The sequence below is a fragment of the Rhinolophus ferrumequinum genome, chromosome 14 (genome assembly GCF_004115265.2).
Source record: "Rhinolophus ferrumequinum isolate MPI-CBG mRhiFer1 chromosome 14, mRhiFer1_v1.p, whole genome shotgun sequence".
Classification (NCBI taxonomy): Eukaryota; Metazoa; Chordata; class Mammalia; order Chiroptera; family Rhinolophidae; genus Rhinolophus; species Rhinolophus ferrumequinum.
The window spans coordinates 8,815,290-8,842,392 of NC_046297.1; the positions used below are offsets into that span (position 1 = coordinate 8,815,290).

The 27,103-nt window shown below is 39.3% G+C and overlaps 1 protein-coding gene, 1 long non-coding RNA gene and 1 pseudogene across 3 annotated transcripts in view; 2 read left to right on the forward strand and 1 right to left on the reverse strand.

Annotated features, from left to right (window-relative positions):
* ELOC (elongin C) lies at positions 1 to 17,433 on the forward strand. Of its 2 annotated transcripts, none has more exons than XM_033126724.1 (4): positions 1 to 1,239; positions 9,276 to 9,330; positions 11,786 to 11,929; positions 16,199 to 17,433. In XM_033126724.1, the coding sequence occupies exons 2-4, from the start codon at positions 9,327 to 9,329 to the stop codon at positions 16,387 to 16,389; spliced, it is 339 nt and encodes a 112-aa protein (XP_032982615.1). In that variant the 5' UTR covers positions 1 to 1,239; positions 9,276 to 9,326; the 3' UTR covers positions 16,390 to 17,433. The 2 variants fall into 2 exon arrangements, with proteins under 2 accessions (XP_032982615.1, XP_032982614.1); XM_033126723.1 differs by having other exon boundaries at positions 1,237 to 1,415.
* Positions 8,997 to 27,103, reverse strand: part of LOC117034059 (uncharacterized) — a 20,452-nt gene continuing 2,345 nt past the window's right edge. The window contains exon 3 of the long non-coding RNA XR_004425004.1: positions 8,997 to 9,018. This is a non-coding gene — a long non-coding RNA (uncharacterized LOC117034059). The remainder of the gene's footprint in view (positions 9,019 to 27,103) is intronic.
* LOC117034231 (uncharacterized) lies at positions 15,945 to 16,041 on the forward strand (annotated as a pseudogene).

A 27,103-nucleotide genomic window follows, 5' to 3' on the forward strand; every position in this document is an offset into this window, starting at 1 on the left:
GGAGAGAAAAAGACCCTTCTGAAGTAAAGGAGGAAAGGTATGATTGAAAATGGGCCTACAGCCTTCTCTTCTCACCCCAATGCCTCTCTTCCCCACCAAACTCTTCGTACCATTACAACCAAAAAACCTTGTCTAACAATTTTTGCAAAGGCTTTGATAAGTTAACCCAGGACAGTCTGTCTGTAAAAAGCAATACCTTTTATCTGCCAAATCAACTAAAAATGTCTTTCAGGCAGAAGTCATTAATTAGGTCAACAAACTTGGGATCTGCTTCCCTTTGTGGACAGTTACACAACAGTGCCTCGTTGAGGTTCTTGGCCCGATATTCTCTTCGTGCCTCAGTCCTGTAAACAGGGTGAACTTTATTTAGCTGTTTCAGCTTTCCTGGAAGGGTGCCTGAATTTAACCACAAGAAAGCAAGTAAAAAGGAGTGGCGGAATGAGAGAGCCAAGTGAGAGACACAGAGAGACAAAGAGAAAGGGTGCAGGGTCTGGGAGTATGGAGTGACAAAGGTGGTCTCAGAATTGAGTATTGGTGGCAGACGCCTGGAATTTCTGTGAATGCTCTCAGAATCTAGAAATGCTGAGTAAACCGGGGGAGGGAGGAGGCTAGAGAGGTGGGAGAAAGGCCCCAGGGTGGGGGTGGAGGCCTGGTTGGTTTTCAGTAAACACTGAACAGTACCGGGAAGAGAGGAAATGAGGCCAGCCGATTGCGCGAGCAGTTGCAATGCTCTTCCACACGCACTGCAACTTTTCACAAAAGACAGATGCTGCTTCACGATCTTGTTAGCATAGAAACCGCACTCCTACTTTTCAATCTTTCCTCTGCAGACAGTCTCCGACTTCCAGGAGAACCCCCAAAGGAGAGGTAGAGACGACCTCTAAAATTACCAAAAAGCTTACCCAGCGAGAGAAACTACAAGTCCCAGGAGGCAGTGCTGCCTCGGCCAAACGCGGACAGACCCGCCGAAGAAACTGCAACTCCCAGGATGCAGTGCTGCTCGGACCCCCGAGCATCTCTTTGAGGATGCTGTCCTTGGCTGTCCCTGGGGAAGTTGGATCAGGGTCGGCGCTGCATGCTGGGAGCCAGACCTAGGACCGGATTGGTTGCGATTTGTCCGCGATCGTCGTTTCCCCACGCTGGCCTGTGGTACTGTGGCACTGGGAGAAGGCAAGGGCAGCTGCGCGTTTCCTGTGGACGGAAGTGGGCGGCTGACTCAGGGCGTGCCCGCCTCGCCAGGTACTGATCTCCCGCGCGTCGTAGAAAGCGTCCGTGACCCGACGGAAGTGATTCCTCCGATTGCCCCGGAACCTACGGCGGCAGGCATCTGGGGGTGGGGGGGCGGCCCTGGAGTGGGGGCTGTGGCGGTGCGCGGGGACCCAGTGCGGTGGCTGCGGTGGCTGCGGGGCTGACGAGTGAGTCTCGGGCCGGAGTGTGGGGACGGAACTCCGGCTCCGCGTGGAGGACGAGGGAGGCTCGCAGGGGGCGCGCTTGCTGCCCCACTGCCCACCCCTTCCCATTTGGGCGGGGAAGGAACGGAAGCTCTCAGCCTCCCCGGGCCTCCTCAGCTCCTGGTTTGGGGGAGGGGAGAAGAGGGCGGCGGGACCTTTCCTGGCGCCGTTCGGTGGGCTCGGAAAAGGGTGGAAGGAGGGGCGGCGGCCGGAGAGCCTGGGCCTTCTCTGGGCTGAGCGCGGGGAGGGTGGAGTTAGGGGCCATGGCAGCCCTGTCGCCTTTCCTTGTTGCTTTCCCCGTGTGCACTGAGAGGCGTCCTTTTTCTGGAGGCAGCCCCTAAGTCATAGGAGAGGGCCCTTGCTCTTTCCAGCTCCGGGACCCCGGGAAGTTTACCTCCTGGGCAACTTAGTGGGTGATCTCTGCCCGACTTGCTGGTTCGGAGCTGTGGTGCATCTACCTCCCAGTTTTGTCTGAAAGGAGGTATCTAGTGGCAAAGTACAGTGGCCATTGAGGTTGTTTTTTAATATAGAACTAAAATCTCTAGTAACATATAGCTGTGGAGTTCGAGTCATTAGTGGGAGTACTTCTACTCTGCGTCGCCTTCAGTATAGAAAGCAACCGAAATCCTTCAGAGTTTTAAAACCTCATTTTCAAAATGCCAGGTTTGCTTTTTGATCCCTAAATTGTTGTCTCCTTTTCTGTTTAGTGGACTGAAATGATAAATCTCTGATCTCGTTTACATTATAATTCATGATGCTGAATCACAGTTTACACGTGGATTCATTCATTCTGGAGATACAATAGCAAGGAAACAGCTATAGTCCCCAGTCATCGTGGATATTTATTCATTGCCAGGGATTTTGGGGGGTCATCCTTAATTTTTAAATGAATGTCGTTTTTTCCTTATGTATGAGATTTATCTAATTATCTACTTTTCCAATATATTATAGAAATTTATTTCAAATGGAGGGTGCCAATTTCATTACCTTATTATTTTTAATACAATTAAGCAATAGTTTGTAGTCAGAATTACAGTCAGACTTATATATCAAGTTCTAAAGTAATATTAGTTTATGTCTTATAAAATTCTTGTTTGGGGTTTTTTTTTTTGGTAGATTTTTTTAGTACTAGAAAATAATCAGGAAAATCTTTGCAGTTACACTGATAGGTGTTAATGAATTTTAGTTAACCTGCTCTAAATGTTTTCTGTTCATAAGATCTGAAAGATCCCATCCAGTGATGCCTGAAATTTCAAGCCTAGGTGATTAAGGAAACAATAGTACCATTTGTTAAAGACATTTTTATTGAGCACCTGGTATATGCTAAGCACCATACTAGGTCTGCCCTCGTGGAGCTGGAGGAAAGAGAATATACAATAAGCAAGCAAATAAAGTTTCGAGTGGTGGTAAGTGTGAAAGACAATATAGCAAGATTAGTGTTAGATTACGTTTGAGTGACTAGGTAGGGTGGAGGTGTCAAAATTTGATAGGGAAATAAAGAAGACCGACCTCTGAGGAATTGATGTTTAGTCTGAAGACCTAAATAATGAGGAAGATGTGAGGGAAGAAATGAAAGATAGCAGTAACTGCAAATGCAAAGACCTTACGGGAGGAATGAACTTGACCTGTTCTAATACTGAGAAGTCCAGCGGCGGGTGTGTAGTGAAGACTGATGGGACACGAAGTCAGAGTGATTAACAGGAACTAAATAAGGGGGAACGTGGTAGTCATTTTTCTGTCTGTAATGAGAAGCTGTTAGAGGATTTTGTGCAGGGCAGTGAAATCTGATTTAGGCTGTTTATGACTAATTGCTGGGTGGCGAATAGACTAAGTTGGAGAAGAGTGGGGAAAGCAGCTCCTAAGGAGGCTCCTGGTGGTCTGATGGAGAAATGGTAGCGTGAACTGGAGATGCAGAGTTGGGAGTTAGTGAGAAGCGGTCTGAATTGGAGTGTAATTTGAAGATGGAGCCACATGGGTCTTGCCTTCACCCCGGAGGACCAAGAAACAATTTTTTTCTGTTTTTGTTTTAAGAAGCAACTGTCCTTTCCTGGCACCTGAGTGAACAGTAGTGCCATTTACTGAAATGAAGGCTGCGGAGCTGCACTGGTTCCCGAGGACTAACTCAGAAGTTCTGTGTACAATGTCCTGAGTTTGTTAACTAGTATACAGCTCCGAGCATGTGCAGTGGCCAGGCTGTACATGCACTCCTGTTTCTCACCAGAGATGTTGAGCTAGGGAGGTCGTCTGGGAGCCCTGCTACAGGTGGTGTTTAAACCTGTGCGCGTCAGGTAGGCAGTGTTCACAGAGAAGAGGGCAGATGACTGGCGCATTCTGGTTAGAAGAGGAGCACATGGTGATGGAGCAGAAAACAGGGTGTGGCGGCCGTATTCTAAGGGAGGAACACGTTTCCGGAAGGAGAGAGTACTTAACTGTAAAACCCTGCTGTGAGGAAGCTGGGGATTCAAATTGGTCACGTAACCAAGTCAAGTAGTTGAAATTTGATAAGAGCCCTTGAAGTGAACTGGTGGCCAAAAGTCTGATCAGAGTGGATTAAGAAGGGGATGACAGTGATGATCTTAGCAGCATTTTGAAGCCCTGATGGGAATAATGGCAGGACAAAGCCCTTGGATAGGTAGGTGTGCGTAAGTGGAAAGGTCGGCCTTGGATGGAAGAATGGTTTCTATTCAACTTTTGAAACGGGGATGGACGTGCAGGGAAGAAACAGGCACATGAACATGCAGGTAAGAAGCAGTAGGAAACACAAGGCAATTGAAGTGACTCGTGTCTGTTTTCTTGATGAAATAAGTGAAGTTGTCAAAGCAGGGAGGAAAGGGGTGTTGGAGGTTTAGGAGAAGCTGTCAATTTTCTGAGAAAAGCCAGGTTACCAAGAGGACCACTACCACGCCAAGGGTCCATTTGAAGTGTGTGGACATACCTTTACAGTTAAGGCCCGTCAAGACGGTTGTGCCTTTTCTCCAGCCACAGGCATCGGTTTGGTTGCGGCCTGAGCTGGGCGGAGTTGGGATTTGGGTGGGTAGGTGCCTCACCGGAGAGGGCAGGGAGTAAGGCGTACGCGGACGAGATGTGCCTGTGCCATTCCCGATGAACTCTGAACAGTGGGATGAAGCCAGGTCCGAACTTACTTTATAGTTTCCATATTTTTAGCACATCATTCTAAAGGTTCTTTTAAATTATTTTATAATTATAGCGCCTGTAGTACACTATATAGTGGGAGTATTTGCTTATAATTTTTAAACCAAAACAAAGGTGCTTGGAGGTCATTGAGGGAGATTGAGTTACAGGAGTGAGACAGAGCCTCGGCCAGGACACCGCCCTGGGGCCCTGTTCTGCGTGCTGTGTGAGAGCGACTGTGCCTAATAGCGATGGGAAATCGGGAGCTATGGATATTTGTTGTAGAGGGAGGATGAATTCCAGATGGATTCGCTCATGAAATGGCAGAGCTGGAAGGGCCTTTTAGACCCAGGTTAGCCCAATTTCCTCATTTGGGAGGTGAAACAGAAGTCTTATCACTTAACGTATCTGGGCGTCAAGATAGAAATGCTGAGATAACTGAATTCTAGGAAACAGGAAATTCCAGAAATCGTGTTGAGGAATGCATGTCTCATACACTGGCATCATAATTATCAATTGATGGTACTGAGTACAAGATTGCGAGGCTGATGTTCATGTTGTAATTTCATAAAATGTAGCTATGCCCTGGACGTCTTTAAAATAAAATAAAATTGTTTGAATTAGAATTCATATGGACTAAATTCTGCTGTGAAAGATGGAATAACATCTCCTTCCTTAGTCACTCCTTTCCCTTAATATAACCCAAAATATTCCAGTAAACTTAAATAGATGTTTCCTAGAACGAACAGTTTACATTGTGGTTGTCTAACAGTTCTAAGTTTGTTACATGCCAGCACCAGGGAAAACCATGAAAAGCATCAATCTCGGTCACAAGCATCATGCCATTGAATAACTGTGTTTCCTTGGGACTGTGTCTGGGGCACGGACTTCATTGTGGGAGGCCGCCCTCAGTCGCAGGACCACGTGACTGCCATTGGGCTGGATATGTGGGTCACAGAGAGCCTCCCTGCCTTGTGGAAACTTACAGCTAGTTAGGGTGACAGGGAGATCTAAAAAGACGTGAGGCAGCTGTGAAGCATTTGTAGCTAACAGCGAAGAAAACTGAATTCCGCAGGATAGACAGGGAAGGGTACCCTGTTTGCTAAAAGTACTCAGACTGTCTACAAAGAGGAAATCTGGGAGCATTGTTAAAATTGAAAAGGCCAGAAGGAGAATTTTAACTCATCCTGAGGGACACGAATTCAGTGGCACTATAAGCACATGTTAGGCAGGATAGTTTGATGTTAGCACAAATTGGAACGGTGTCCTAACTTCTCTCAATGTGTATCCCGTGGCCAAAGCCTCTTCAGAGAGGCCTGAACGTGAGATGATTGGGGGTTAATGTAATTTTCTTTGGTTTCCAAATTAACCATACTCGTACATATCGTGAAAAACTAATCACCAGTTCTCTGTATGAGCGGCTTGGTTCCACACACTCATTTCTTCTTAAAAGTCAGTTTTAAATCATAGTTACACTTTTGAATGTGTAGTCTTTGTATTTATTGATCTGCATAAAACAGATAAATAGGCAAGCCACTTATTTCACATAGCATCGAGCTGTACCTATCATTCTAATCTGCTTTTTAAAAACTGAATAGTTCATCTTGGTATTTGCATGTCGTTATAGATAGATTTAACTTTCCTTTTCACTGCCCCATAATATTTTCTAAGTGTAGATACACTGTATTAATTTAGCTCCTTCCCTGATTGGTGAACATCTTAGGGTATTTTCAGTTTTTCATTTATACACACATCATGGTGAAGAACCTACTTGCTTTTGCACATGAGGCTAGTGTTTCTCTGAGTGGATACCACGGAGAACGGCGAGCCTCTGGACGAGTCTGCTGCTACGTCCAAGACTGTTGTGCCCTTTACTTGGTATCGTCCATTTCCCCTCCCTGCCAACACTGATTCTTAGCAACACTGAGTAAAACTTCAACTTCAATGCTTAGGTGTGCATTTTACCGTTGGGACCAAACATTTTTACAGGTCTCGAGCTATTTGTATTTTTTTCCTGCTATTTTTCCAGAGTTCTGTGGTTTTATATTTGGCACTTGAATCTGCAGTGTATTTTGTGAGTGATGTCAGACGTCTAACATTTTTTTCCAAGTGTATGCCCAACGTAAAAAAACAGAAAAGATACAAAGAATAAATTTGCAGTGGTTGCTATCATCTACTTAAATAATCCAAGCAAATTAACTGAAAAACTGTTAGAATTATTAAGAGAGTTCTGCAAAGATGATGGGATATAAGATCAATTAACTGAACTTAAAAGCTTTTCTTTAAAAACATCAGCAATAACCTTTCAGAAAGTATAGTAAGAAAACATCCCATTCGTAATAGAAACTATACCCAAAAGTAGACGTAGTAAGAAATGTGTAATAACAAACGCGGGACTTGCCCAACCATCGAGCAAATCATGTTTATCACACGATTGTCACTGAAACTGGAGATACTGGTGGGGTATAAACAGATTGACGAACAGAATGTAGTAGAAGTCCATGGAGCAATACAGTTTATGATGAGGATAACATTTCAAATCAGGAATAGGTTGGGCTGTTTCAATGGTCTTTTCAGTGTTCAATGACACTAGAGTCAAACCTGATTTCAGTGTAGGCCCTCGGCTCACCTGAATTTTTTGTTACCAGAAAAATAAAAGAACATAGAGGAGTAATGTTGATGTATATACACACAGCACTCCCAAAGCACAGTGACAGCTCAGGCCTTTGCTCATCTGTGTCTTCTGCCTCGGCTCGCTCTCCACTGCCCCGTGCCCACTCGCTTTTCCGACCTAATTCATATTCCCAGAACTTAGCTCAGTAATGGACCGGATGGTCACATGTTCAGTCTGAGTTGTTTTGCCACCCTAAACTTAGATTTCTATAGGAAATTTGTGGGATAAGTCCACATTTCATCATATTTCAAATATTTTTATCTTCTACTTAGCAATCGCTCTTCACTCTTACTGCTGATTTACTCTTTCGTTGTTAGTGATGGGGAATCTTCCCCCCAAGCCTTGGATAATGGTGGAATTGATTTACTATATTAAGAAGTCTGTAGAGAAATTGTTGCTACCCAAAGGGCTTCCAAGATGTGACTTTGTATGGTTGCTTAGCTGCTGCTAGTTAAGCAAACATTCTAGGTGTTTTGCTCTGGAAATTTTCCCGATAGAAAAAAAGTTGGTACTTGAAATTCTTGTTCTAGCTTTTCTAGCATTTTGTCCTTTTTTTTTTTTTTTTTTTTTTAGAATTATTAGAAAGCAGTATGAACAGAAAATAATAATGACTGATGGATTTTTAATTGCCTACTATTATCATACAATGCCATACTACTGTTTTTAAATTTTAGAGAATGAGCTAAGCATTTATATCAGCAGCTCTTAGCAGAAATGGAAAAGAGGTTTTAACTGGAACCAGAATTTTTTTTACCATCGCAGTATGAAATAATGGAAGGAAGTATGGGTTGTAAAACCAACCAACCTTGGTTGAAATCCTCACGCTGTCACTGAAGCTGTAAACACCTTGAGCAAGTAGCAGCCTCTTAGTACTTTCTCGAATCTTTAAAATGGAAATCCTAATTCCCTTGTGAAAGTGTCTTTTTAAAATAAGATAACGTACGTAAGGTATTTAGTGCCATGTTTACCGCTTAGTAGGCCCTCAAATTGTTGGTAATAATGTTACATTGCCACTGCTGCCCTTATCTCACATTAGAAATGGTGCTTTAAATATCTCCCTCCATGCTTTTCCGCGGTCTAGACTGACATTTCATTTCCACTCCCACTCTTGTCAGTACCTGGGACAAGTCATTCTGCCTTTGTATCCATCAGTGATGTTACCATTTTTTAAGGTGAGGGATTACACAGGTTATCTCCAAGTTCCTCTCTTGCTCCAAAATGTCATGGTTTGTTTTCTTGACTCTTCCCTTAAGGCTAGAATTAAAATATTGCGCTAGAATTTCTTAGAGAATATGATAATTAGGATATGCTGTTTTTTCCTGAAACATAAGAAATATTGGTATTAAGAAAAATCCTCCTTTGAAGAAATGCTGTTAAAATACAGATTACTGAAAGCAGGGATCCTTTTCCTTCAGCAAATTTAAGATTTCTCAAAAAATTAGAAATTTTGGTCCCCACTCTACCGTTAAATTTCAGAACTTTGCTTACCTCCCTGCAGAAGGGATGGAACAATACAATGTATTAAAGCTGTGCATGTCTACATAAGCAGAGGGCAGGTCTTGTCTTTTTCTTTCTCATGAAGCCTACTTCATATCCTTGGATTTATCACGGCATTCATTCAGCAAATTCTTGCTTTAGTGTGAACTGGTATCAAGTAGACGCAGTACACAAAGACGATCAAGGCCCAGGGTCTCCTTCGAGCTCAGTTCAGGTCCTAAGGAACAGCATCTGTATTTTTAAAACTGGTGTCAGAAAATTTGCCTTAAAGGAAAAGCAAAGAAAAGAAACAAGTCTGTTTTAGACTATTGCCCTGGAAATGGTCATCTTGTGTCAGATGGTGAGAAACTTGAATCTATTCCATATTGCAGTGGCTGAGAAACTCGCGTGGGGGTGGGGGTGAGGGGGGGGGGGGGCGAAAGAGACCTTAAACTTGTAACACCAAGGACATTATCAAATAATAATGGGTGAAAACATGTTATCTCAGCATTATTCTGAATATAGCACTGTTATACTTTCAGGAAACTACTAAACTTCCTGGTGGAAGCAAAGTAGAATTTCATAAGAACATAATGGGTAAGTTTCATAAGAAAATAACGAGTAAGTATTTCAACTAGTAGACGCTGGTTTTTTCTTCTCAAAAGATAGAACTTCCGTGAATGCAAGTAAGAAAATGGTCAGACTAGACCAAAAGTCATTGTTTAAATCAACGGCTTATGTTTACTATATATTCCTGAACGACAGATCAGTAATGTTATTGGTGCCAAATATAATTTGTGATTCCTAGGAGGTAATTAATTGTACCTTAAGATATTAGAAAATTTTCCCAACAGATATAAAGAGTTTAGCTTGCAAAAAAAAAAATACTAGAAAATGCAAATTTAAATAAATGATAATTATTTTTATTCTTGTTCTCAGAAGTTGGCAAAAACTGCTCAGAATCTAGGCTTGGGTAGTGTATAATTTAGAAGTTACTTGCATCTTTATGAGTTCCCCAGGTTTTTATAATGGAAAATTCAAGAATAATACACTACATAGCCTTTACCAATTGTTAATGCTTTGCCACATTTTCTTTCCCTCTGTGTGTGTTATATATACACACACGCACATACATATTATGTACCATTTAAGATTTAGTTGTACACACCTAAATACTTTGGCATGTATCCAATCCATATTCTAGGTTTTCTAGTTGTTTCAATAGTGTTCTTTACAGGTTTATTATTTTAAATACAGCATCTAATCAGGATTACTTATTGTATTAATTTGTCTCTTTAGTCTCCTTTAAACAGTTCCCTATTGGGAGAGGTCAGTGAGGAATGAGGTCTTCCATTTTTAAATTTAGATTTGTGTCAGTTTTCTCCTATTAAATTCAGATTGAACATTTTGGTAGCAGTGGTACAAGAGTGTTTTTTATATTTATGAATCATAATTTTAGGGATTTCTAAATTAACTATTGAGAAATCAGTAAATGGATTGTGGCTGATTATCACTTCAGCTTCATCCTCTGTACTTCTCCTTTCTAAGGCTTCTGGAATTTTGAGAATAAGCCATAAGATACTTTCAGATATGGGTAATCATAAAAATTCAAATTCTGTCAGTACAATATTGTAAAACTTCAGTATGTGGAAAAGATCTTAAAAGGATGTTACAACAATTTCTAGTCCCCCCGAGTTACGTTGCGGCGCTCCGGTGGCCGGAGCTACATGGAGGCCCTGGGGGGAGCTGGTAGGGAGGAACATCTACGCTCGAGCTCCTCCCCGCTCCTGGGAAGTTTTAAAGACTGCATTTTCTGTAGTTACTACTTTCGTCATGCAGTAATTTAAACTGAACAATACAATATTTTTCTCATCAATTGATGGATCAGAGTAAAAGCTAAGTATAGGAAGCCCTAACTTTTAGACTTTGGGCTTGTCAAAAGCAGTTGCTCTCACATGACATGTAAACAATTCATTCATAACACACTATGCATCTTGTTTTTGGTTTTGTTTTAATTTTTTTCCCCTCTTCTTCCATCTCCCCCCCTCCCCCACTCCGGTTTGCAAGCTGCTGTTTCTCAGTCTAGCTGTGTAGGACACAGCTCCCTGGCCCACGCGGTGTTAGGAGCCTTGCGCTCCTCCCCGGCTGAGGCAGTCAGTCGGTCACCAGTTGTAAGTGGGCCGCTGACAGCAGCTCACGGTAGCTCTCGTCGGCTGGCCGGCCACTCCTGGCAGCACACGGCAACCATGGCAGCTCACAGTGCTTTGGTTGCTGGCCACTCATGGTGGCATATGGTAGCCCACTGCAGCACTCAGTAGCCCACAGCAGCTCACACTGACCTCCGGCTGCTCACGGCAGCCCAGCTCCAGGAGAGCCGTTGGTCACAATCTTAGCTGTAGAGGCGCAGCTCACTGGCCCATGTGGGAATCGAACCGGCCAACTTCGGAGTTAGGAGCTCAGCACTCCAACCACCTGAGCCACTGGCTGGCCCCCTTATTTTTAAAATGAGTGTTTTCAGGTGATATAATTAAAGTTTACTATTTGAATATTTTGTCTTAGTCTTCGGATTTGAATGTGCCGCTGTGTTCACAAAAAATATTGTTAATACTTCTTGAAAAATACAGGTGAATTTTCATCCGAAGTATCATACTCGAATGTAGAGTTTATTCTGACATAGGAAAATGTATAGAGAATAAACAAGTGGTATCTCGTCATGATTTTGATTAGCATTTGCCTAATGACTAATGATGCTAAGTATCTCTTCGTGTGCTCTTTGGCCATTTATAAATCTTCTTTGGAGAAATGTCTAGTGAAGTCTGTTGCCCATTTTGTAATTGAGTTGTTTTTCTTTTTGTTGTTGAATTGTAAGAGTTCTTTATAAATTCTGACAGTGGAAAATACGTAGAGAATAATAAGCTTTAAAATCTTGCTCACTGTTGCCGTCCAGAAATGTTTCTGGTCTGAGTTCCTCAAATGTTTACCTTGGTAAGCCTGTTTATTTTTTAATTCATTTTATGATTCAGAAGTCATTTTAGTACTTACTTTACTTTAGATGGAGAAGAGAAAACCTATGGTGGCTGTGAAGGCCCTGATGCCATGTATGTCAAGTTGATATCTTCGGATGGTCATGAGTTTATTGTAAAAAGAGAACATGCATTAACATCAGGAACAATAAAAGCCATGTTGAGTGGCCCAGGTAGGAACATTTCTTTATTTTCTCTTAATATATCTTTCACTTGTAATGTTTGATGAATGTATTTTTGTTGAATTAAATTACTCATAACTTTTAAAGAAAGAGACAGTCACTGAACATGGCATGATTGGTAAACAGTTGGTTTCTGCCATTACCTGTGGTCGGCTCTTTATACCCTAGTTTCAATAAGGACCAAACTGATTGTTTTGTAATAGGAAGGATCGTTTCCCTAGGTCAGTTTCCACGGTCAGCTTCTTCAGCACAGACTCTGGTGATTTGTGCTCTTAGTTACATACTACAAAGTTTATCTGTCGAACTTACCAACTGCCGAATATCTATTCTTACATTTTCTTTGTCTCTTTGAGGTAATTTGTTTTTCAAATTTTCTTGAGGATTGGAATTTTTGGAGCATATGGTAATCCTATGTTTAACTTTTGGAGGAAATGCCAAACCGCATAGTGGCTGAACCACTTTACATTCCTACCAGCAATGTCTGCAGTTCCTCATGTGATTTTTCTCCACACCCTCACTGACCCTTTCTGTTTGCAATTTTTTTTCCTAGCCATCGTAATGGGTGTGCAGTGGTATTTCATTGTGGTTTTGATTAGCATTTCCCTAATGCCTAATGGTGCTGATTATCTCTTCATGTGCTCTCTGGTCATTTATATACTCTTTGAAGAAATGTCTGGTGAAGTCTGTTGTCCATTTCTTGATCGGTTTGTCTGTCTTTTTGTTGTTGAATTATAAGAGTTCTTTATAAATTCTGGACACCAGATTCTTACCAGATATATAATTTGCAAATATTTTCTCCAATTCTGTAGGTTGTATTTTTCTTAATATTGTCTTTTGATGAACGCAAGTTTATTTTGATGAAGCCCAATTAATCTCTTATTCCTTTTGGTGTTTGTATTTTTTTGGCGGCCTGTCTAAAAATCCATTGCCAAGTCCAGTGTCATGAAGCCCAATTAATCTCTTATTCCTTTTGGTGTTTATATTTTTTGGAGTCCGGTCTAAAAATCCACTGCCAAGTTCAGTGTCGTGAAGATTTACCCCTATGTTTTCTTGTAAGAGTTTTGTGATTTTAACTCTTAAATTTAGGTTTTTGATTTCAAGTTAGTTTTTGTATATGGTATAAGGTAATGATTAACTATTCTTTTGCATGTGGACACACCGGTACCATTTATTAAAGAAACCATTCTTTACCCAGCTGAATTGCCTTGACTCCCTTGTTGAAAATCAGTTGACCATAGATATGGGGCGTATTTCTGGGCTCTCAGATGTCTTCCATGGATCTACATATCTGTCCTTACACCAAGTAGCACACTGGTTAGATGACTGTAGCTTTGTAGTAAGTTTTGAAATTGGGAAGTGTGAGGCCTCTTAACTTTTTCTCTTTTTCAAGATTGTTTTGACTCTATTTTTTACTGTGGAGGTTTTAAAACATACACAGAAGTAGAGAGTATTGTATAATAGATCTCCATGCACCACCCATCAACCAGCATTAGTAGTTATCAACGTTATGCCAATCTTGTTTCGCGAATTAGGCTCACTTTTTTAAAGAGTATTTCAAGCATATCTCTGATATTGCGTCATTTCACTTACAAAATCTATGATTGTCCCCCCGCGCCCTCCTTTTTTCCCAGACCATCAGTTTTATCAACAAACAAGGTTATTTGTATAATATCCCATCCTGATTAGACTTAACGTTTCATCTTGTAAGCTCATAATTATAGAATTATAGAGGCTTGATTAGAATCTGGTTCATTTTGCTAGGCAAGAATACTTCATAGGCACTATTGTATCCTATTGTAACACATCTTTTAGCAATGTCAAGATTGGTTAGCGGTTCCCAGGTTTATCAAGCTGATGGATCCGTCAACAATTCCCCAGTCAGACTTTCATGTAATGGTTTTAGCATTTGTTGTGACTATTGTTGAGATTTACTTCACTTAGAAAACAAAACAGTGATTTTCTAATTCTATAATATCTTCTGCTATCATTAATTAGAATTCTCCTTTAAATAACTATTTGGTTACCCTGAAATACAGTCTGTATAGGAAAGGTAAATGCTCGAATTTTTTCCTTGACATATTTTTCAGAGTAGTGAATTGGTTCTCCAGCATCCTCCAATAGTAAAGTGTGTTTTGTTTTGATTTTTGTCTGGTGTGTGTGTGTGTATTACTATCAACTCATGACTTTATATACTGGATGGTTTTCAGTCCAGTGCAGTCATTCTCACTGGTGTTCAAATTGCTCCATTTGCTCCATTTTTATGCCAGAAAGCCACATCACGTGGGCTCCTGTGTCTTTTTGACATGGCTCCATTGGTCTTGGACAGCTGTACTACTTCTATAATAACAAGCTTTCTCAGGCTCATTTTGTACATTTGTGTCCTGAAAACGGCCATTTTTTCCAAAGAGCCCTGTTTTCTTTTAGGAAAATGCTACTTAGAGACCCCAGTCTGGGTACTAGCAAGACTCATTCCTCCTGGGTTGACTTGCTTTTAGACTTTTAAACTGGACAGAGATAGGATATACTTTAGGGGAAGAAAATCATGGACACCAACCAAATTTTAGTTAAAAATTATAGGAGTTTTGCTTTTTGTAAGCTTGATCTCCTTTAATTTAAAAATAAGAGCTTTGTCGTGAAGATCACACTTTCAGTCCAAAACGAATGTTTGCATAAAAAGGAATGAAGTACTGATACGTGCTACAATGTGGCTGCATCTTCAAAACATGACACTCAGTGCAAGAAGTCACACACAAAAGGGCGCATGTTCTAGGATTCCATTTGAATGAAATATCCAGAATGATAAATCCATGGAGAGAGAAAGGACATTGGTGTCTGCCAGAGGCTCGGGGTGGGGAAATGGGAGTAGTTGCTTAAAAGGTACAGGCTTTTATTTGGGGGTGATAAAAAACGTTTTGGAACTATAGATAGAGGGGGGTGGTTGCACAACATGAATATGACGTACACTTTAAAACGGTTAATTTTGTGTGATACGAATTTCTTCTCCAAAAAAAAAAATCCTAATGTTTGTCTAGTCTCAAGGCTTAATGAGTGCCTGATATTTTGTGCATACATTCAAGAAAGAGAATTTTACTTATTGGCAAACCAGAAGTTACCTTATTGCTGTGAATCCTGATCTCCTTTCTCTCCACCCCACCCCATCCAATACACAATTATTTAAAAACTTTTCTGTGATTATTTTTAACCTTTCAAACTGCAGTTAGTTTTGCACCAACCTAGTATATAGGTAAAGAAATTTTGAGAGACCACTGAAAACTTGATGAAGTGTTAGTATGTAAAGGGAAGTGGCTTATAAGGAGAGCTCATTCATGTGATCATATTTTTAAAACCTAAAGGAGGAAGCAGTAGATATACCTTCCTGAAAAGATTTTTAAAATAGTATTTCGCTTATGATTTATTTTTACATGGCAGTTCAGTATAGCACAGGGCTGCAGATAGACTTGATTCCCTAAGCTGAGTCTTCTAAAAGATTGGGCTTTTTTACGTCCTGCTCATCCTCCAGTGATCCTGCCGGCAAGATTCTTAAGAAAGGCTACTTGAGTGTCCAGACTTCTGGGAGAGAATTAGAATTTTAAAGTTCAATCTCCATGATTCTCAAATGCTATCTTAATAAAGATTTTTTTATGTTTATACTCAGAAATCAGAGTTAGATATTTTGTTTCATGCTAGTTGGTTTATTCATTTCATGTTATATTTGCTTGGGCTGCCATAAGAAAGTACCATAGGCTGAGTGATTTAAACAACAAATTAATTTTCTCATGGTTCTAAAGGGTCGAAATTCAAGATCAAGGTGTCGGCAAGGTTGCTTTCTTCTGAGGCCTCTTTCCTAGGTGGCCGTCTTCTTCCTGTGTCTTCACATGGTCTTCCCTCCGTTTGTGTCTGTGGCCTAATCTCTTCTTGTAAGGTCACCCGTCACACTGAATTAGGGCCCACCTTCATAACCCTGTTTTGCCTTCCTTAATTACCTAATAAGGAGTCTGTCTCCAATTCATTTTGGCAGTGCCTGTACTGAAATTGGAACGAGAAAAATAGCATGGCCCCTGCACAAGGACGGCATGCAAATTTGTTCAGCGCTCCATATTTTTAAAATGCTTCCTGAACAGAAAAGCAAAAATAAAGACCCTGTCTCCAGACACAGTCACGTTCTGAAGTACTGGGGCGGGGGGTGAGGATTTCAACATCTGAATTTTGGAGGAACACAATTCAGCCTGCAACAAACATACTTCTTTTCTTGTATTACAGGTCAATTTGCTGAGAATGAAACTAATGAAGTCAATTTTAGAGAGATCCCTTCACATGTGCTATCAAAAGTGTGCATGTATTTTACTTACAAGGTTCGCTACACTAACAGCTCCACGGAGATCCCTGAGTTCCCAATTGCACCTGAAATTGCACTGGAACTGCTGATGGCTGCGAACTTCCTAGATTGTTAAATAAAATAAATTATAATAAACTGTTAACTTTTTTCAGTATTTAATACCTGTAGTTCAGTTAGTAATTTTTTCATATATAGCATGTTGCCTGTGTGCAGTGGAACTTGAAAGTTCATTGCGGTGCAGGTTATCTTCTGTTCTTTTGCATAGCAGTCAGAGTTGAAATTCGTTTGCTGCATCAACAAATTAAGGACATTTTCACAAATTGAGAAATAAACAAATATGCCAGTTCGTAGATAGTTTTGCCTTATCCTTTGGATGTGATTTTTTAAAATTAGAGTGGTGGTGATAACAGTAAATACTGAAATTTAGGCATAAATGAACACGTTCTACAGGTAAATAATGGGGCTACGTATTTTATGTTTTTAGTGTTTTTTTAAAAACCTATTCTGATCTTATAGCCGTCGTTAGCATTACTAGAATTATGCAAACAATTGCATTATAAACATGTTTATAACTTAGCCAAATATTGATTTTTATAACTGTCAAAGACATAAGAGTTGAAATTTCTTATGTGTCTTTTGATAAACTGCAGTATTGTTTAAGTATATCTTGTCTTTTTGTTTATTGCTACAATTTAAGAACTTTATTTAAAAGCAATTTTGGACGATTACCAGGTACAGCTTTTGGAGCACTGACTTTTTGAACTGTAGCCACGTGGTCAACCAGTAAACTACATGACCTTGATTTCATGTACACTGTACATTTTGGCCAATCCAAAGTACTGTACTTTCATTGACTATAAAGCTTCCTTTGCAATATTCATTATTTTTACATAGTCTCTTGTTGTGATTACACTTCTGATTATTTAACTATGTCTTAAAAGACTCACTATGAACTTCATCCAGATCTTAAAAGCTAGACTTTTCTGAACTATTCTAGTCTTCCTGCATCCAACTGAAATGTTATAAACCATGAAAACCATATGGAGAGATGCAGTGCAAATCTTATAAGGCACTTTGATATAATATATGAATTATCTTCTATTAATTAAAGTATGTCCCTAAAAATAGGATGCCCATAATCTGTGGGTCTTCTACTGAAGTCTACCTTATAAAGAGGTCATTCAACTTTTCTACTAAGCAGATGGAAAAATTTTGAAAAACTGACAGAGCATCTCTGCTTAGGCATGGGAAAAAGCAGCACTGTGGTTTGGTTTATTGTCTCTATCTTAGTAGTAAAACAAAGTTGTCATTATAGGATCTATAAATTTAAGTTTATGAATTCGGCTCAGTTCTTCAAGACTGGTTTAACATGGACCAGTTTTTCTGGAAACTGCTAAAAACCATAAGCAACTAAGATCTATAAATAATACTCCTCGTAGAAGACCTAACATTGTACTTTCCAGCTTATTGAAAGCAGTTAAATATGTTAATTGCGTATATTTTAGTAACTTCTAAGACATACTGGTACATAATTTAGTATAGAAGACTATCAAGTACAAGAATTTTATTCCGCTACTTGGTGACAAATAATGCCAATTACAAACCTAAATAATGATCTTAAAGGTGAAGGTGATAACTAGAATAAAGTTTCACTTGACGGACTGATTTGAGTAGGTTACTTTATGTGTTAGATCCACAAGTAACCTTAAGTTAAAATATTGAAAAAAGATGAGGAAAACGTGTATATCTTGTGGCAAATGAGACTTGCATGTTAATAAAAGCTCTGCTGACTGAAAGGTTTGATGGACACTTGGTGTTTGATCTTTTTAGCCTGAATTTTCTTTTTCTGAGGATTCATGAAACTATTTGTTTCGGGACATCTTACTATATGAATGAATAGCAGGGATTTTTATTTGGTTGAATTTAACAGAATTTTATAGCATTGAAACCTTAACACTGATACTTGGTAATTAGTTTACTTTTTTAAATTATGGCAAATCTCAATTTTTTTTTCCTGCACAGAAATTACTACCACAAAATCCTTTGCTTTATTCAGTTAATGTTTCATTTTTGTACTGTCTAGATTCTGTTTTCTAGATGCTTTTCTTTCATGTAATTATTATTTATAGAAAACAGTCGTCTTTTGAAGACTCTTGTTGATACTGAGAAATACAATTTACTATAAGCAGTAAATTCAGGTCATGTTAAAAGAGAAATACATTTAGAGACAACTTGCTATTATTCATGAATCTGTCATCTTAGTGAGTCATTTTGCTAAATTTATCAATTAGTATTCTTTCAAAATAGTGCAAATATTCTGAGAAATAATATGAACTCGCTGTTAAAGATTAAAGACTGTTTAAATTACCTATAGTAATTCCTTTCTATATAAAGGAAATTTCATACAAATTAACAAAGCTTGGGTGTGTCCAGACATAGCAGTGCCAAGTTGAGCTTCTGATTGGTTATATCTAAGTTTGGTAAAACACGATCTGGAAATCCATAGAGCCATTGACTTTATATAGGTGGTGGTTTATTTGCAATATATAAATCTGATTTAATTTCAAGCCAGTTGTGTTCGTGCCAAGATTTTATGTTCGTACTGGGCTAAAGTCTTAAATATTGTACCTAGTAATGGTTTGTTGATTTAAAAAGGTTTATTAGCCAGAAGTATTTCGGTATATTAGAGCACCAACTGGGAGTTAGAAAGTCTGAAATCTTGTGCTAATTAGCCATGTGATCTTGCACAAATTACTGCGCCTTAATTTCACATCCAGAATATTAGAAAATTGCGTATACATAAAGTGATGTTGACCATGTTTTTTTTTTTAACGAGCAAACAAGATTGTGTTTATGGATGTTGCTTAAATCTAAGATTGTAACGTTACAGATGATTAAATTAGAAGAATTATAAATACGAAAATAGCTTTCTTGTTGCATCTTAAATGTAGATTTCACTTTTTGCTGCTTTTGATTAGGCATTAAATATTACACATCAGCACTAAATATATTAACTAGATTAATTTAGGATCCTTGTAGTTTCTTTATTGCCTGTCATATAAAAAAATTAAATTTTAGCTCTAGTTATCAGTAATTGTTGATAGAAAGGGAAATTTATGTGCTGTTTTCAGACAGTATATGCAATGCCAGACTGACCTGAAACTCATGTTTCTGTTCGTGCTCCAATTTAGTAACTTACCGCGAATTACCTACATACGTAATTTCTTTCTCTACTTAATGAATCTTTAGCTGAAAACAGAAGACTTTTTTGTTTTTAATGCCCTCAGGAATATTAAGTTTCCTTTCTCCTAAACTGGGAAATTTTAAATTTGCTTTGACATGCAACTTACAGTCTTAATTACCAAATTGTTCTATAAGTTTTGTGTTTATTTTTCTCATAGGACACCAGGATTAGATTTCCCCCGTTTATAGTACTAGATGCTCAGTCTTTTTTTTTTTTTTTTTTTTACCTTCCCTCAGTCTTTTTAAATAGAAAATGTTTTACATTTACCTAGATACATATTTATATGCCAAGACCTTTGTTTGTGATAAGATCTGTGGCTTCACTGTTTAGAGAAGCAGGTATAAGATGACAGCTTAGGATAAGAAACATTAAAATTTCTTGACTTATTACTCAAGCAGAATTGTTGAAAATCTTTTAATCAGAGTCTCCTTTTACATCATGAACTAGAGCTTGTGATTAATTCTGCCTATGAATACCAGCTGGCCCAGATCCACTGTTAGAATTTTTAAAAGTATATCACTAGGATCTTAACTCTAGGTGTGGTAACTTGTGATGCATAGTTATCAAATATATTTTACTTTTGAGTCAGTGTAGTGTCAAGTTTCTTTTAAGTCAATGTAGTATCATTTCTGTATCCATCTCAAGTATAATTTTGAATTGGGAAGTACATTTTCATCAGACCATCAAAGACAATTTTTGTCCTTCCATAATTTTAACAATTTTTGCAAATGCATGTTTCGTTAGTTTTTTACAGCTGCCATTTGAATCAGCCAGTATATTTTGTTTTTCATTTTAATGAGGCTCCAAGACAAAACATGATAGTCCAAGGTCACAAAGCTAATTGTGGGGAGAATATAGATCCAGATGGTAGTTCAAATTAGAACAAACATAGTGCTTAGATTCTAGAGACAACCAATGAATGCTACATCTAGATGTTGTGTCAGAATATTGAAATAAACTATACAGAATATTAAAATGGTGGAATTGAGATGGAATTAATGCGTGAGGTGTGCCTATAAATAAATGCTTTGAGAAATATATAACTTTCTATCCAATGAACATCATCCTTCATTTAGTAGGGCTATTGTGTATAAAAATGTTTTTGGAACTGGCTTTAGAGCTTATAATGTTCTTTTGAATAGCCTCAATAGAGGGAGATTAAATGTTTTGCAATAAATGTTTTTGATTCAATCCTGTTGAGTAAATGTGAGTAGCCAGGCTGTGTCAAGAAGAAGGTATGTAACTAAAGAAACCCAAGTAGCTTTCTCAGGTAGCCAGTAACCTGGCTCGGTTAACGTGGCATATCACAAAACCCAGTTTGAGAAAGTTAGCTGCGTCAAAGTTGGGCCTTTTATGGCTTTACTACAGCCGTTCCACCAGTTGACGTAACTTCGTGGCCTCAGTTGTTCAGGAACAGGTTTTCACTGGTGAGTGCCTTGTGTATTTAAGGATGGGGAGTGCTTCCCAGAGGCCTCCTGGCTCCAGTTTAGGTTGCTCTTTTGGCAATAACAATGCCATTTTTCTGTTTTTCTTTCCCATTTCCCCTCCTATGGAGAGCTTTCCTTAGCATCAATGATCAGCCACTCACTAGGAAGTATCATTGGTCTGTCATTAAAAAAACAACACTGATCCCTCATCATCCTTCCAGTAATTGCCTGTTCTTGGCCGAGGCAGTTCTAGTTGATTTCAGTTGCTTTTGGTTAAGAACTATGGCCCTTACAGAAATTGATATTGAGGGTAGGTTGTACACAACAAACCCTCAGGAAAACGGGGGAATCTGATTACCTCACCTCACTAGGGCCGAAAGCAGTGGCAGTTCCATAGTATTCATAGGTGGGAATCTTAAAGCCAAGAGCTCCGGAGGGTTAGAGAGCTATTCAAGTGACCTCTTGCCCAGTGAGGGCAGGGCTCTGGATGCTTGCACTGTACCTATCAAAGAACAGGTTGGAGGACATGAAGAATTAACAGTGGGGATTTATAGCCAGATGAGTGGAATGGTTGCTTTTAATGGTATTGGACAGCTTAAAGAAAAGACTATTGAAATCCTGTTTCTTTTCAAGGCACAGTTGGAATCTTAGGAAATTTCTAGTATTTTATTCTTCAGCTTTCTGACAGTTGTAAAACCAAACTTGAAGACTGATCCAGTTAAGTTGCTGAATTAAAATGTCACTTGAATTGGCAGCTGGTGGTTACATATCTACCGTGTAAAATTGAGAATATTGAGAAAAGAGTGGGAACCCAAAAAATAAGCAGGGATCATTTTTAACCCCTCACGACCTTTCTCAATCTGCCACCATCTTCTAGCTGTAACGAAGCAGGGACTCTTCATACCTGGATATATCCTCCCAGGTAAGCAAAAGTGAGAAGGGACATCCTTGCCATGTTCCTGAAAACATGTTCCATGTTTTCTTAGTGGGAAAGCTTCCAGTTTCTCACCATTAAGTATGATGTTAGCTGTAGGGTGTTTTTTGCTGTTGTTATTTTCTTTTCTTTGTATTTCTTTATTGCTGTAGGTTTTTTTAGGGATAATTTTTATCAAGTTGAGGAAGTTCCCGTCTTCGTAGTTTTCTGAGAGCTTTTATCATGAATGAGTGTTGGGTTTTGTTACATGATATGCTCATGTGATTTTCTTTTAAAGTTTATTGATAGGATGGATTACTTTAATTGAATTTGAATGTTGAACAGCCTTGCATATCTGGGAAAATTCCCTTTTGATCATGGTGTATAACTTTATACATTGTTAGACTAGATATGCTAATATATTGTTGAGAATTTTTGCATCTACATTCGGGAGATATATTGGTCTGTAGTTTTCTTTTAATGTCTTTGTCTGGTTTTGGTATTAGGCTATTGCTGGCCTCATAGAACGAGTTAGGAAAATTCCCTCTGTTTTTATCTTCTGGAAAAAATTATGGAGGCTTTTATAATTTCTTCCTTAAATGTTTGGTATAATTCACCAGTGAACCTATCTGGGCCTGGTACTTTCTGTTTTGGAAGGTTATTATTGATTCAATTTCTTTAATAGATGTAGACCTATTTACATGTCTATTCTTGTGTGAGTTTTGGCAAGTTGTGTTTTTCAAAAAATTGGTCATTTCATCTTGGTTATCAAATTTGTGAGCATAGACTTTTTCATAATATTCCTGTTATGCTTTTAATGTCCATGGGATTTGTAGTGATGTCCCCTCTTTCATTTCGATATTAGTAATTTGTGTCATTTTTTTCCCGTTAGGTAACCATTTATTGAAGAAACTGCATCATTTGTCCTGTAGAATTTCCTATGTGACCAGCTGTTTGCAGCCTCATGTTGTGTCTGTTTTGCACCTCTCTTCCTTATTTCCTATAAACTGATCACGAGATACAGTTTGGATTAGTTTTTTTTTTTGGCAAGAGCATTTCATGTTATTTACTATCATACCATCTACAGGAGGCACATAATATCTGGCTGCCCCACTTTTACTGATACTAAAATTGATCAGTTGGTTCAGGTGTGTCAGCAGGATCCATCCATTATAAGTTCCCCCTCAACTTTTCACTTGATCGTCTTAGCACCCAGTGATTAGCTGATTGATGCCAGCCTCCATTATTCTTCTAAGGTTTACAAAATTATAATTCTTCTTTCTTTGTAGCTTCCATGTGCAATAGCTGAAAATTTTCTATAAAGAACTCCCTTTTATCAATCATTTGGTTACCTTGAAAAAAATTTTTTTTTTAATTGGGGAATATTGGGGAACAGTATTTTTCCAGGAACCATCAGCTCCAAGTCAAGTCGTTTTCAATCTAGTTGTGGAGGGCGCAGCTCACTGGCCCATGTGGGAATCGAACCAGCGACCTTGGTGTTATGAGCACTGTGCTCTAACCAACTGAGCCAACCGGCTGCCCCCTTGAAATATAATTTACATAGGAAAGGTAGAGAAAGGTTAATTTTCCCCCCGATGAGTTGGTGACTTAGCAAACCAAAGGTGACCGATGTGGGGTGTTTTGTTAGTATCGTTATGAATTTATGACACAATATGATTGTGTGTGTGTATATAGGTAGATTATATCTAGATATACATACACACACATATATTTCCATGTATATAATTATGTCAGTTTATAGCAGTCCTTACTTTTTTGTTGCTCAAACCTTATTTTTAGCCAGAAGAGCCCCTTCAAAGTTGGCTTCTCTAATTATTTTAAACTCTTTTGTTCTTTTTATTTGAAAAAGACAAGCAAAAGAAGCCACCAGTAGGATGAAGTTTAATATTTACCTCAGTGTTTCTCTTTAGTTTCCACTGAAGTAATCCTAAGTATGCACTTGAATGTCAAGGAGTCTATTTGAAATAACTTACCAAACAGTAAAATTCATGCTCTAGGAAGATGTACTGAATTTATCTTCTGGTTTCATATACTCTGTCATATCCCAGCATTATATTTCCCCCAGGCCTATGGTATTATGATTTAAGAAGCTATTAGGAGCTTTCCTCAAAATCTAAACATACATGACTCAGCCTTCCCTCTTTAAATTCCTGTCTCCCTCTATTTACTCCCGTTAGCATATGAAAATACTCAAATCTCTTTCAGAAAACAAACAAGAAACAAGTCTCCCCTACTCTTGACCTTGCATTTGTCTCTTATCTGGTACAGTCTAATCTCCCTGTTTCTTGTCTTAGCTAAGCCTCTGGATATCTCTGTATCTTCACTTACCAGTTCATTCCACCATTCAAAAAGTAGTCTCTGGCAGATCACAGATATACCACATTGCAAGTTCAGTTTTGTTTTGTTTTTTCTTTTGATGTTGTTTTGTTTTTTTACAAATCATTTTGGATGAATTTATGTTTCTGGTAACCTACTCCGCCCTCTAGACTCTTGCTTTCTAGGCCACTCTCTTCCTCTTACATATTGGTGTTCCCTTAGTCTCTGACCTCAGCATCATGTTCTTTCTCCTAAACTCGCTCTTGGGGGCGATCTTCTCCTTTTCATGCTTTCAAATGTAGTCATTTTACTGAATGAGCGGGACTCCCATGTGTAGCTGTATCCCACTGTGCTTTCAAACCTGCTTCATGGGCTTTCCTTGCTTGCCCTGGATGAAATCTCAGGAAGGTCCCAGAACTTCTCCAGTCCCTCTGTTACAAGAGTAGTCCTATCAGTCATTAAAAATTGCAGGCCACCTAATGTTACAATCCAAAACTTCACTTAAATGAAACCTCCCGACCCTCTCCAGTTTAAGGCCTATGATGTAGAATTGCCTGTCTAATATATTCCCTTTCGATGTAGTAGTGGATTTCCGCACTTTTTATCTCTCTGGTGTCTCTCTTTTTACCTCCCCTCATTCTAGTATAAGCAGCCTCTTTGTCATGGGAGGTCTCATGACATGTGATTTGAGTGGGGCTGACCCCACTCCCACCCATGCTACGGAGAGTCAGCCCAGGCCTAACCAATCAGAGTACCTCACCTCTTTCATCACTGATTGGTTGAGAGATGGAGCTGATTAAAGCTAAGCCAATCAGCCTCTCCCAGATCTTTGCTACTAGAACTAGCCGCTGGGGTTACTGAGCAGGATATTTATAGGATGGATATGAGTCTGGAGATTAGAGGCTATCTTTCAGCACAGACTTGAGAGAAAAAGTCCTCTATATCAGTTAAGCCTCTTCCTAGGATTTCCTAGTGAATTCATTTCAGATAAATTTTACAACTTCCACTTGAAAAGGGTATGACAGATGTCACAGGAAGCTTAAAATCCTCAAACATGTCCAAAATGAATTATTTTTTTCCTTTACTTTCATTCCTTCTACCAACTTCTGTATTTTCAAATCAGAAACATGGCACCCCACTCTTTCCTTGTCCCCTACATACAACAAGTCTCAGTCCTGTCTGTTCCCCTTCCTAAATATCTCGAGAATCCTCCTTTGCTTCCTCTGTGCCCTAGTCCAAGCCCTCATCTTCCATTGGTCACACTCTTATAATGGCCTTCTTTTCTGATTTTTGTTTTCTGATCGTACCTGATCAAATCTGTTCAGCCACCAGAGAAGTCATTCCAAAACACAAATCTGGCCTCACCACTTCCCATTTGAAAAGACCTCAACTTTGTCACATGGTTTCTAAGGTAAAGTCTGCCAACCAAGCCTGCCGTGACCAGGTCTTGCCTGCCTGTCTTCCACCTCCTTCCATCAGTTTGTTGGGCAATAACAAATTGTCATCCTCTGTAAACACCAATTACATGGTTAACGCTCCCTCTGCCTGGAAAGCCTCTTCTCCCCTTTCTCCTCTGCTCAGGCCTTGGCTCTTCCAGGAAGCCATCTTCAGGTCCTAGGCAAGACCACGTGACCCTCCCTTATGATCCCCTCATGGCCAGTCAGTAGCTTTTGTATCAAAATCCTGATTGTAAGCAATGTGAACATGGGGACTGTATGTTACTCATCTTTATATCCCCAGTGCCTGCCATTTAATATATGCTTTTTGGTCAAAATTGCCACTTTTCCTTTTTTTTTATATTTTGTCAAATTATGAATATTCACCAATTAGATATATTTGGGGGCATCAGATATTCTGGGTGAAATGTAAAATCCACCTTGCCTGTTAAGTTTCATAGTTTAAAATGAATCGATTTGATTAGAGTTACTTTTATTTTCACACCTCATTCATATGGGTCATTAAGAAATGGAATTGGAAGGACAGGATTGTGTACTAGTTAAATAATTCAATCTGTAGAGTCATGGAGTTCGAGTTCCCAAGGTAGAATTCTGATTCTGCTGTTCATAAGGTGGGTGTCTGGCAAATTCCCCGGCCTCTCGAAGCCTGTTTCCTTCCCTAGAATGTGGGAATCGGTTTATGTACCTCATAGTTCTGTTTTAAAGATTAAATAATACAGGAAATACAAGTGCCTCTTATGGTGGCACATGCAAATATTCAATCCAAGACAGCTGTTATCATTATTGCCCTTACTAAGGGCAGGTCTGGGAGGATGCCCCATGTGGGTGAGGACACTGGATGGGGTGGGGAGAGGCAGCATCCCGACCTTGCAAGTTTATCAATGGCAGGCTCAGTTCAGAGCAGAGTGTCTGCCCAGACTCTTCTGTGCTCACAGTGATGGGAAATTTGGGGATCTTGGTATGGGTATTTCTCAGTCACTGCCATATACCCCACTTCTCATCTCTAGCCAACATCACATCTGCCCACAGAAGAAAGAACAGAGTCATCTGGAAGATAAAGTAGGTACCGCGTCTCATCTACGTGGTGCTGTGCACTTCATGAAGTTCCTTTACACATGGTCTCATCAAGACTCCTCCCCAATCCATATGCTGGCATTTTTATCTCCATTTTACAGATGACAAAACTAAGGCCCAGAGAAGTTTAAATGACCAACTCCAGGTCACAGAACTGAGAAGTAGCAGAGTTATGATTCAAATCTAGGCCTTTTGATTGCAAGTCTAGTGCCTTTTTAACACATGGGTCCTTCAGGTTACTATGACTGTTTGGTTTCCCATATATCTTCCAGTTTTCTGCCAGAAAATGCAGCTGCTTTTAATCCTCTATCACAGGCTGTGCCTTTCCTTGAAAGGGAAAACTTCAGGCACATACACAGCTTGGGTCTATCCTGGTT

What these genes read in the sequence shown, in the direction of transcription:
- ELOC (XM_033126724.1), top strand. An exon ending in AGCCATGTTGAGTGGCCCAG is followed by an intron (nt 11,930 to 16,198) that starts GTAGGAACATTT and finishes CTTGTATTACAG; the next exon opens with GTCAATTTGCTGAGAATGAA.